Here is a 12,313-nt window from a genome sequence, read left to right on the forward strand (position 1 = left end):
TCTTTCTCTCTTTCTCTCAGCAGACACTGAATATCCCTGCTTCTCCCAAGCCCAGCCTCTTTCCAGTTCCTTCCAAAGATCAAGTTGCCTAAGGCCAAAGTGTGAGAAACAGCATCCCAGTTTCCCAAGCACCAGCCAACAGCCCTTCCTGATTTGAAAACCAACTGAGAAAGAGGAAAAGCTGAGCGTGACTAGGAAGGCTTGTGGATCACTTTATTCTTTTTCTTTTTTCTTCAGCCAAGCCCAGGCTCTGTCCTTTTTAGGGTCTGGCCCAAGCCAGAAGTGGAAGGAAAGCCCTTGGAAGCCTTGCCTTCCCAAAAGCTCACCTGCAAGTCCCTTCTTTAATTAAAGAATGGAGTCCACTCAAGAGGGATCTAGAGGTCCCAGCTATCTCTGCCTCCAGCTAAACAACAGAATATCCTGGGTTCGGTACCCAGAAGAAATGGGGCTTGGGGAGTGTTAAGGAAGCAAAGGGGTCGGGGGAGGACCGATCCTCCCCAGTAAGGAAAGACACAGGGGTTCTGGATGGTTTTCTCCACAAACCGGAACCCCAGCAGCAAGATGCTGAAAGACACTCAGCCGGCCGACATACGGGCCACACACGCTCACACACACAGCAGAGAAATGACACAGCATGAGGGCAATGCATGAATACACAGAGAGAAACACTCATACACAGCAACGCCAGTTGGAGAAGGCAGGCCGGGCCGGGCCTGGGTATTCATTATTCCCTCACCCACACAGAGGGGCTGGCAGAGTTACATAATGCAAGCTGCAAAAGGGGGAGGCTCACTTACTAACCACCCCGCCTTGAGGGGATCCAGGAAGTGGCACCTCCTTCTTGGGGGGCGTCTGCACCCATCTCCTGCTCACAGAGGCAGTGGGAGCTTGTCAGCTGCCTCAGCCCCCGGATGACCCCGGGAGTTCGCTAAAAGGGAAATGAGGGAGTGAGTGTCTCTTAGTTAATAGTGGCAGATGGGGGCTCCCTCCTTGCGCTAAGCATGGTGAGGATGCGGGCAGGGAAGGGTGTTCGGGGTAGAGCTGGACCCTGGACTTGAACAGGGGGGTTAGAGCAAAATGGAGGGGTTCTCTGCTGCCTCCCACCTGCCCCCACTGCACCCACAACCCACAGATCACCTGCTCCAAGTCAGTCACATGCGACCCATGTCCATAGCTGCCCTCTGTGTTCATCCCACACGTGTATATGCCTCGTCTGGGCCACAACATCCCCAGCTGGGCCCCCTGTGGCCCCTTGGCACCCCAACCATACCCCATTTCTCCAAGCCTGGGGGAGCCAGCGGGAGTTGAGAAAATAACCAGGATATGAGGTTTTTCCACTGGAGTGTAAGCTTAAAAGCTTGGGCTCAAGAGTGGGGCAGACCTGAGCTCAAAGCCTCTCTTCGCCGTCATTTCTACGTGACTTTGGACAACTAACTAAACCCCTTCCCAGGCTTCTCATCTATTGAAGGGTAACCATGAGGATCAGAGGCAAATATATATATATATATACACACACACACACATACATACATACATTAAGAGCATACTTGTTCAATAAGTGTCTGCTATGTTTAATCTTTTGGGATTTTTCTTCATTCCACAAATACTCATCGAGCACCTGCTGTGTGCTTATGATAGCCCTGGGGGTACACAGTCCACTCTTCTTAATGTTTCTCCATTAGGGTAACAGGCAGTCTGTGGAGTACAAATGTCCTCTAAAGTTTTGTGTGGACCCATGTCTTTGGTATTTAATACACCACATTGGCTTTATAATGGTTTGTAATGTGGCCAAATCTGTCCTTTGGGGCCTAGAACTAGTCAATAGTTACAAAAATGGTCAGAAAGGGCAATTGACACCCTTGGCGGCATTCCCCTTCCAGTGGGTCTGTTGTGGGGACTCTGGGAGTGGCCAGGACAGAGAGCCTAAGGATCTGTGCTGGCTGAGCTCCTGACATGTGAATGGAAAATGTTTGTAAGACACAGAGAGCCAAAGGCCGCGTGACAAGTTGAAATGGTGGCTTCTCAAGATGGGAGAGATAAGAGATGAGATTGTGCTTCTTGCCGTTTGACTTCTAGGCTATCAGTGGTTTCCCCAGCGAGACCGTTGGTCTCGGGGTTCTTTCATCATGGGAGATGAAACCGGGCAATTTGCAGCTAACGGGGAAGTTACCCCCTCCCCTCGAGGAGGAAGGATTTCATTTCGAGGTTGGCTTCCAAACTCCAGGGTCTTGTGGCTAGAGTTCTCAGTTTGGCTGTATTTCCCACCTTGCTTTGGAAGGTGGCATTGGGCACTCCACATCAATCTCTCTTTTGTAACTTCACCCCCTCCCTTGTTCCTTCTCTCCAGCACAGGTCTGACGGGCTGGCGATGCCCAGAGAATAGCATACAGGAGCTTGCGTCATCTCGAGACACATCTAGACACATCCACCAGACACTTCTCCACCCCAGTCGGCCTGACCTGTTGCTTAGGGACACGTCCCACTGCTTCTCCTGACGTCTGCCTGATCGACCATCACTTCCTAGAGAGAACAAGGAGGAAGGCAGACGCATGAAATCATGCCACCAATGGCCGGATGGCAGTGACTGGGTGACGCCGAGTTGACGTCAAAGACGGCGAAGACGAACCCAAGAACAGCTCGCTCTTGAGACTCCCCGAGGCCCCAGCCCCCAGCTCTTCCTCTCAGCTCGGCGTGAAGCCTGGCTCCTCCTGGTGAAATCAGCTTGGCCTGACATATTTTAAGTCTTCGGACCCCTGGACACTAGACACCATGGAGAATCAGGTGTTCAATGTTCAGCAGATCCAACCCAACGTCATTTCTGTCCGCCTCTTCAAGCGCAAGGTTGGGGGCCTGGGCTTCCTGGTGAAGGAGCGGGTAAGCAAGCCACCCGTGATCATCTCCGACCTGATCCGAGGGGGTGCCGCGGAGCAGAGCGGCCTCATCCAGGCCGGCGACATCATCCTCGCGGTCAACGGCCAGCCCTTGGTGGACCTGAGCTATGACAGCGCCCTGGAGGTGCTCAGGGGCATCGCCTCTGAGACCCACGTGGTCCTCATTCTGAGGGGCCCTGAGGGCTTCACCACTCACCTGGAGACCACCTTCACTGGGGATGGGACCCCCAAGACCATCCGGGTGACACGGCCCCTGGGTCCCCCCACCACAGCTGTCGATCTGTCTCACCAGTCATCGGCCAGCAAAGAGCACACACCGCCAGTGGACGGGGCCCTGGGGCCTGGCAATGGGCCCCAGCATGCCCAGGACAGTGGGCAGGGAACCAGCGCACTCTCGAATATCAGCAGCCTGGCTCGCAGACCCCCTGGCCAGGACCCTACCAAGAAAAGCACCGGGGTGGCTCTCCAGGACAGCCAGAACAGTGAATTGCTCAAAGAGATAGAGCCTGTGCTGAGCCTTCTCACCAGTGGGAGCAAAGGGATCAATGGAGGGGGACCTTCCAAGGCAGAGACAAAGGATGCGGAAGTCCAGGTAGACAGGTAAGCTCTACAGATGCGTGCGTGCGTGCGTGCGTGCATATATGTGCTGTATGCAGACATGTTCTGCAGCTCGATATCAGACCCAGGAGACATCCTGAGCTGTTCCAGACACACACAATCACATCCACTCGACCACTCTTGCCTCTTTCCCTTAAACCTGCAATTGTAAGAACGGAATGGGCGTAACTTGTAGCCTGTATCTCTAGCCATGAGAACCAGAGCTAAGAGTCATGGTAGCTGATGTCGTGTCTTCCAGCAACCCCTCACGGTGGGTACTTTTGGGATCTACAATTCATGGGGCAGAAGACTGAGGCTAAGAGGGAAGGGGGCTCTCCCAAGTCATCCAGTGAGCGAGCGGTGCGTGTCCATGGTAGCCTTGGCATAGGGTGAATGCCAAGGTCCCGGGAAGAGAGCGGGGATGAGCTGAGGCCTGAGTAACCCTCAGCCTAAACCAGCTGTCTCCTTGTGACAGCCGCTTGGGAGCAAGGGAGGTTCTAAAGGAGGGGACTGGAATCAAAGTAGAGAACTGGCCCCAGCTCCCCCAAAACAGTGGTCTTGCTCATATTATATAGGAGCTAAAGCTAGAACATGAAGACCTGGGTCCTGGCCCCTCTGCATTTGCCAGATTGGCATTTTCTGATTCTGGAGAGGAAAAGAGCAGGTGATACAGTGGGTGATTCTAACTCCTTCTTTGGGGAGGAATTGGCAGCTGGGCTAGGGGGTCAGAGAGTAGTGGGTCCAGAGATATGAGAAGGAGGGAAGTTTCTCTCTGCCCCCTTCTGCTCTCATCTTAGATTAGCACTAACCCTACAGCTCCTACTTCTTATCCACCCCCCACTACAGAGGAGGCTCAGGTGTGGGGCCACCCAGAAACCCAGGTCAAGATTTCCCAACCCCCTCCCCAAGGACCCCTGAGTGTCTGGAGAGCCTTTAGAGGTCCCCATGATATCCCTCAGGGATCTGGATTAAAGCACCTCTCCAAGCCCCTGCACTGATGCATTTAACAAATGTTCATTGAAGACTTACTGTGGCCAGACACTGCTCTGGGCACCAGGGATGAAGCAATGAATGGAACAGACAAACCCTCTGACCTTGTGAGTGAATGAAATAGACAAGCCCCTTGACCTTGGGGAGCTTATGGTGTAGTGGGGAAGACGAAGAATAAATGAGATAAAGATGTTAAAATATGTGGGCCATCAGTGATATGTGCTAAGGGGATAAATGGAACAGGGAAAGGGTCAGGAGGTATTGGGGAGGGTGAATTTTAGAGAGAGAGGCTGGACAGGTCTCAAGGAAGGTGACATTGGAAGACCCTGAGGAAGGGGAAGAAGGGCACCTCAAAGCTTTATGGAGGAGGGACATTCCAGGCAGAGGGAATGGCAGGTGCCAAGGTCCTGAGGTAGGAGGGTGCCTGATGTGGTGGAGGAACTGCATGGGTTCCAGTCTTCCTTCCTGATGAGTCAGCCCCCAAACTGCCCTTTGTGGGGGGGACCTCAGTCTGTGGCACCCCACCTCAGCCCACCATTGCTTCCTGGAGCTTTTCTAACTTTTCACACCTGGGCAAAAACCAAGCCAATTCCAGCAAGACCCCAAGAGGGAAGATGAGGCTGTGTCAGAAGCCCCCAGAGGTCCCCTGCTCCCCTTTGAGCTCCTGTCCCCCAACCTGCTCCCTTCTGTCATCTGCGCATTCCTGGGGGCAGCTTGGAGTGTCCCCCGTACTTTTGGTCCCATCTCTGCGGGAGACAGAGAGTTTTGGCCCCATTACCCAGGACATGGTGTGACCCTCTTGGTGGGGCAAGTGGCTGGGAGCCCCTATCGTCCTGACCTTCCTTTCCGGAGCTGGAGGCCAGGATGGGTCCTCGGGGCTGTCCTGGCTTGCAGAGATTTGGGGCCCGGTTCACCCACGACTAGCACGGAGACCCCCACTCCAGGCAAGAACCCAGTCCTCAGGGGAGCTGCCACCTCCCAGGACTCCCTACAGCAGCACACACTATAGAGATGACATAGTCTGGACGTAGCTTCTGGGAAGCCAGCAGCCTCCAAGTCTCATTCAGTGGCTTTAAATCCTAAAGCAGTTGTCGAGTCCAGATTCAATCATTGGTCCGGTTTTCCGGGAGATACCAGAAGTGCCTTCCTTCAAAGATTCCTGGGCATAACCCCTTCCTCAACAGCCCTTCTCCCAGGAATTGCAGCAGGACCCTGAGTAAGAGTGGCATTCCCTCCTGGGGGCTGGATCTAGTGTTCCGTACACTTGGTTCTGATTCTCAGCTGGGTGCGGGGCAGGCGTGGGGTCAGGAGCATCGGAATTCCATGGGGCTTTATTTCAGCCCTACCCCAGACCCAGGAGCCTGAATCTCCCCGTGTGATATGGACAAGTCCCTAGCAGGTCCCTCCCCCTCCCAGAAGCCAGGATGACCCTCTCCCAGCCGACAGGGCAGGACACACAAGCCCAGTGCAGGACACTAGACTGGGGGGAGGTCATGAAATATGAAGGACTTGAACAGGAGCCCTCTTATCCGCCAGGCCTGAGGGGCCTCTCCAAACACCCAACTCAGAAAAGCAGCCTTCCTTTCCCCAAGGAGGGGGGGAGGGCACGCTGGTCTGACATGGGGTCTCCTCCGGCAGACCTATTCTCCCAAATTGGGAGGGTGCCCCTGAGCTCTCGACCTGCCCTTATCCATGACAGCCTTCCCTCCAGTGACCAAAAGGAGCAGAAAACACTGCTTTGGAGGAGGTGCCGTTTGGAAGAAAGTGACTCAGGGCAAGTCCAGGGCTCCATGAACCCTGCTGAGGGAAACGGTTCTAAGGATGAGTATTCTCTAATACTAGTGCGTGTTCCCCTGGCTCGATCGCTCACACCTGTGCTGGACCCAGAACCCGCCCCTACCCTCCGCCACTTTAATAAATATTCTTAAATGCCCCCTTTACTAACCAGGAGCTAATTCGTGGATCATATAACCTACTCACGCTTTACATTTGTTAATAAATATAATGCCCTGACTATAAAATAAAGGAGACCAAGCATAAAAATAATTTACAGTAGGGGCGCCTGGGTGATATAGTCCCTTGGGCGTCCGACTCTTGGTTTCGGCTCAGGTCGTGATCTCAGGGTCGTGGGATCGAGCCCCGCATCAGGCTCCATGATCAGCGTGGAGTCTGCTTGGGTTTCTCTCTCCCTCTCCCTCTGCCCCAACCCCCTGTGTGGGCTCTCTCTCTCAAATAAATAAATAAGTCTTTAAAAGAAAAAAAGTAACTTATAGTATCAGAAGCTATGATGTAATGTATCAGGGCTCGGATATCTGCCCCTGCAGGTAGAATTAGCCCGCACACAAGTGCCAAATGCAGATTTGACACAAGCATGCTGTTTTGGCAACTCAGACACCACCAGCGGTGTCGCCTTACTGATGCGATGATGTGATTTTCCACAGTGGTGACCGGACTCCCAGTAAAACGATGTCCCATCTTTACTTTACCCAGTGGTTGCAAGCACGGAAAATTCAGTGTATTTTAAAGCCATGTTTATATGTAAAACCAAACTGGGATCTTGGCTCAGGAATCTCAGCTTGGGTTGGATCTCGGTGGATGTCCAAAAGTTGCGTGGCAACCAGGCCCCTTCTTCCTAGTGTGGGTTTGTCCTGGGCACTACAGGATGTCGTTTTTGGGGTGGGGGTCAGAGCTGGCTTCTGGATGGCCAGGTGACGGTGAGGCCGGCCGCCCACCAGACCTGGAGCCCCACATCCTGGTCACAGGCAGCAGTCTGTGGCTTCTGGGGGGCCAAGCAGAGGCTGGGGCCATCCCCGGTTCTCAGCAGTGCCCTTGACTTCCCTGTTCTCTTGGCCTCATTTCCTTCCTTCCCTCTTTCCTCTTGGACACAGACCTATTCTCCTGCTTCATCTAGTTCCTTTCCCTCGCAGGGCACCCTGGGTCCTGTCGTTTGGGGATGCTGGCCCTTCGCTGGGGGGAGACACGATGGTTAGTCTAGACGCAGCCTCACCCTGGATCCCAGGGGGAAGGTGGGCCTGGCGGGTGGTGGCAGCATGTGGGGTGTGTAAGGAAGGGAAATCTGGGGGCTTCTGGGACCTTCTGCCTTTGGGAGCGGTCACTTTAAAATGCTGCGTGTCAGAGGATATCCAGGTTGTTCAGCTTGCTGCCCTGAAGGAGGGTTCTAAAGAGGCCAAGGTCCCTGGTCCAGCATCCATCTGGACCAGCCGGTCAGCCTCGCCCTGCACTGTGATCACTTCCCCTCCACCTGCAGGGTACTCGGGTACTTACAGAGTACCTTCCCGACAGCCATGTCTTCAGAGCTGGGGTGAATTCCGCTCCCTAAGCGGGCTGTGTGGTTTGGGCCCCCTTATCGACAAGAAAACTGAAACTCCGAGAGGTGGAGCAGTTTGCCCAGAGTCACACAGCACAGGCCACAGGGTGCTGTCTTGCTTCTACCTAGAAGTCTCTCTGTGGGCATCTACAGTTAAAGAGAAACCAGGCAAGAGAATGTGGTTGGAGGCGCAGAAGTCAATTTCCACCCTAGAGAATGAGCTTAATTGGGGAGAGGAGGTCTTCCGTGACAAGCCTGTGTTTTATGATCATGATGCGGGTCAGCATGTACTGAGCACTCCATGTGGGCCCGGCCCCATGCGAAGGTCTTGACATCGATGAATTCATTTGCTCCTCATAGCGCCCCGTTTTCCTAATAAGCAAACCAAGGCTCAGAGAGGTGCAGTCACTTGTTCCAGGTCACACAGCTTGCAAGAGACAAAGCCAGGACTTGACCTCGAGCCCAAGCTCTTGGCTGCTACTAGCATGGACAGCACTGTTGGCCACCCCATACTAGACCGCTAGCCATCAAGTTGCTGAGGACATTGGAGTATTTTCTCAGTCTGGAAGGGAGAGAGAGATGAGAGCTAGCACCCCTGGAGAACTGATCTCAGACCGGCCAGTGAGAGCATTGACTCCAGGACGGTCGGCAGTGGAGGAGGCCCTCTCTGGCTGCACTTGACTCATGGCTTTGAATCACTCGTTGGCATTGACTCCAACAGCCGCCTTCACACTGAATGTCAGTGTGAGTTTTCATTCTCACCCTGACCGTTTGAACACGAGGGGCTTCCCCAGTCCATCCTTTCCTGGGGAAGGGAGAGAAGTCCTATTTATAGAGTTGTTACTCTTGCTTTGCCCTCTCCCATCTGTGTCCCCACCATTTTGTCAGGTGGGCTCCCAGCCCCTCATTCTGGGGAAGAGCTATGGAATAAGCCCACCCAGCCACCCGCTCACCCCAGACGGCCGTAACCAGGGGGCTTCGCACCATCTTTTGTTCAACAAATATCTATTGAGCCTCTGTTCTGCCCCGGATACTGTCCTCGGAACTGGACATCCACTGAGGAGCCTCTGCCATTATGGAGTCATAGGCAAGAAATGAATAATAAACAGGTAGACTCAGGCGATCGTTTTAAATAGTGACACATGCATGAAGGAAATGAAATAGTGATTTGAAGAAACATGGCTTGGGGTTAGGTAAAAAAAAAAAAAACTAGATCGGAGCGTCGGAGAAGGCCCCCCTAAAGAGGCAACATGTATACTGAGGCCAGAAGGTGTGAACCGTGTGAAATCTAGGGAAGGGCATTCCTGGCAGAAGGCACAGCAGGAACAAAGGCCCTGAGGCAGGAACAAGGTTGGGATGTTCAAGGAACTGAAAGAAGGTCTGTGGGACGTGAGCGTAGTGAGTAGGAATAAAGAGCTAGGCAGTGACGTCACACACGTGGGCCAGGCCACTAATGCCCCGCCCCCCACACCATCCCTGCCCCTGCCACCAAATACTCACTGTCTCAGTCTCCCCTGCTCCTTGCTGCAGTAACAAAGACCACAAATGTGGTGGCCTGAAACAACACATATTTATTCTCTTACAGCTCCGGAGGTCTTAGGTCTGGAGGCTCTAGAGGTGAATCTGTTGCCTTACCTTTTGCAGCTGCTAGAGCTGCATTCCTTGCCTTTCTTGGCTGGTGGCCCCTTCCTGCCCCTTCAAAGCCAGCATCTTGCTTCCGGGCTCACAAGGCCTTCCTCTCTTATGGCAGATCTCCCTCTGCTTCCTTCTTAGAAGGACCCATGTGATGGCATTTAGGGCCCACCCAGTTAATCCAAGATAATCTCCCCATTTTCAAGATCCTTAACTTCATCACCCCTGCAAAGACGCTCTTTCCACGTAAGATAACATACATGGGTTCCATGGGTCAAGGCTTGATGTCTCTGGGGGCAGTTTTCATCCCACCACACACATCCAACAAGCCCCAGGGAGCAATACTATGGCCAGCTCCTGGACTGGCCATTACTATGAGGTCTCACTGGACTGGGTTCGGTGACCTTACTTCTAGTCCCTCCTTTGCCACTCACCAGCTACATATTTTAGGAAAGCCCCTAGACCTCTCTGGGCCTCAGCTTCCCCATCTGTAGAAATAGTATGTGAACCAGATAAGCCCTAAGATTCCTTCCAGAACTACCATTCAGGTTCCTCTTTAAGGTCAATAGTGAGCATGCTCATCACAGGGCAGGTAACTGACCAGTACCCCAAAGGTATACTGCTCCATTCGACCTCTCCAGAACATCATTCCAGGGGGAGGAGCTCAAACATCCCTTTAGGTCACAGGTCACAAACTGGGGATTGAGGATCACACCCAGATCTCCTACGAGTTTTATTAGGAGGCCTACAGAGCTTTCTGAAAAATGATTTTGTGGCAAAATAGAGAAATAGAGAAATCAAGAGGTTTCACAATAAAACTGATTTCCAGCCTCTCAAAAATGAAGAGAGTATCAGAAGAGCTATTAGCACCAAGTCTATTCGTGGGGAGACAGCCAGCCTCGGGAGCTGGGCGGGGCCTAGCACGGGCTCTCCACTTCCCCAGCATCCAAAATCAACCAATCCGCTCAGCCTGGACGCTGTAAACACTGGAGTTTGAGGGTCCTGCCCAGTTTTTGTGATGTGAACAATTACAGTCCTGATTGTTGCTGAGCCCAGAGGCCCTCACCTCACTTCTCGGCTAGAGCATTGCGGTAAAATTGCAGCTCTCAAGAGCCTGCTTTTCTCTTTGGTCATCTTCCTCTACTCCAGCACGATGAGATCTAGAACAGAGCTTTGCAGAGACCCCCAGACTCATTTTTCCACGCCCCTCAAGTCTTCCTGCTTTAACTTAGCTCCCAACATCCGAGACCAGGTGGAGGGCAGACGGGGATGAGAAGGGGGGGTCAGGGCGTAGTGTGGTGTCTGAGGAGAGACGCAGCGGGCTTCCTGCCAGGATCAAGCTGCTCCTCAGTGGCCTCCTTGCCTGGTTGGGGCGGAGCAGGCGGCCCCTACCTCCCGACTGTACCCTACACACAGGCCTGGGCCACCTGCTCCCCATCCTGGGTACTCGCGGTTGGTTGGTGGCCAGCACTGGGCTGACCAGCAACTGTGCAAACTTCCTGTGGAGTTGGCCTAGGACCCCCACACCCCCTGCCTGAGAGTCCAAGGCCTGGCCCCCAGGAAGCCTCAGTTGGAAGGAGCTAGCAAAGGTTTTCAGAAGGTCTAGAGATGCCAAACTGTTAGCTTGGGTATGATTGTCCCACTAGTGAAATGGAAGAAAAGGGGCTTTAGTTTAGTCCTTGCCAGAAAGCACAGAAAATGCTCGCCAAGGGGAAGGTAGAGCTCCGTGCCTGGTCTTAGGAGGGGAAAGAAGAGAAGGAGCTGGGGGGACATGACATTTCTAAGCAGGAAGGAACCTTGCTGTTCACTGCTGGAGTCAAGCCCAGAGCCCTCCCAGGAAGATGGGTCTTCAAGGAAGTCCATGGACCACGTGGGGTGCTTTTGACAATGCAAATTCCAGGGTTCCCACCTAGACCCACTACTTCAGACTCTCTAGGGGGCAAGTTCAGGGGGATTTTAACAGGCCCCTCAGTTGATTTTGATGCCCCCTGAAGTGTGAGAACTGCCAAATGTGACCACACGATGGCTCTGGGGATCCTGGTCTACCTAGAATGCAAGCCCACTGGAGGGTGGCCTATCCAGGGGGCTGAGGATGCCTGAGAAGAGGTAGAAGCCACATAGTGAAGGCAGGTTCTTCAATCCCATCTGAGAACAAGGGGCAACTAGTGAATAAATCCTCGTAGACATAGAGATGGGCATAGAGCAAGGATGGGAGGGACTGTGGAAGAAGCATGAGATCGGGGTCTCAGCCACACCTAAGCCAGAGCTTCTCACTAAGGAGGAGTACATTTTGTTTCCTCCCCAAAGGGACATTGGACAATGTCTGGAGACATTTTGAATTGTCACAACTGGCAGGGACTGTGGAGGGGAGAAGCGTGTTATTGGCAGCTAATGGGTAGAGACCAGGGATGCTGCTAAACATCCTACAGTGTCCAGGACAGCCCCCCGCAACAAAGAATGATCCAGCTCCCAAAATATCAATAGTTCCAGGTTGAGAAACCCTGATCTAAACTGAAACCACTCCAAGCAGCTGGGCAGGACCAACATTCATGAGTACAGACAAAGGAGAGTCACCCTCCAGGCTTCTAAGAAGTCAAGACAGACCCTATCCACCTCCATCTATGGGCTCCCAGTATATTTATTTAAATGAAGAAATGATACATGAAAGTGACCAGGTTCTCATTCAACAGATAAATACATTCAACACCTCTACTTCATTGGGAGGGAAAGATCAATATCGAAATTTGAGGGTCTTCACCAGTATGAGGTTCAACCAAATGGCTGCTCCACCACCCCCTTAAGCCCTGTTCTCAGTGACTCTCAGCTAGGGAACAAGAAGAAGGAAATATCTAACTTTCAGGCTTTCTTCACTACT

The 12,313-nt window shown here is 53.0% G+C and overlaps 1 protein-coding gene across 1 annotated transcript in view; it reads left to right on the forward strand.

The window, feature by feature from the left end:
• The first annotated feature begins 2,353 nt into the window (after positions 1-2,353).
• NOS1 (nitric oxide synthase 1) overlaps positions 2,354-12,313 on the forward strand; it is an 81,387-nt gene continuing 71,427 nt past the window's right edge. Inside the window, 1 exon segment of the mRNA XM_078060919.1 lies at positions 2,354-3,491. Within this exon segment, the coding sequence (XP_077917045.1) occupies positions 2,770-3,491 (722 nt within the window). The 5' untranslated portion in view covers positions 2,354-2,769.

The sequence above is a fragment of the Halichoerus grypus genome, chromosome 13, assembly GCF_964656455.1.
Source record: "Halichoerus grypus chromosome 13, mHalGry1.hap1.1, whole genome shotgun sequence".
NCBI classification, from domain to species: domain Eukaryota; kingdom Metazoa; phylum Chordata; class Mammalia; order Carnivora; family Phocidae; genus Halichoerus; species Halichoerus grypus.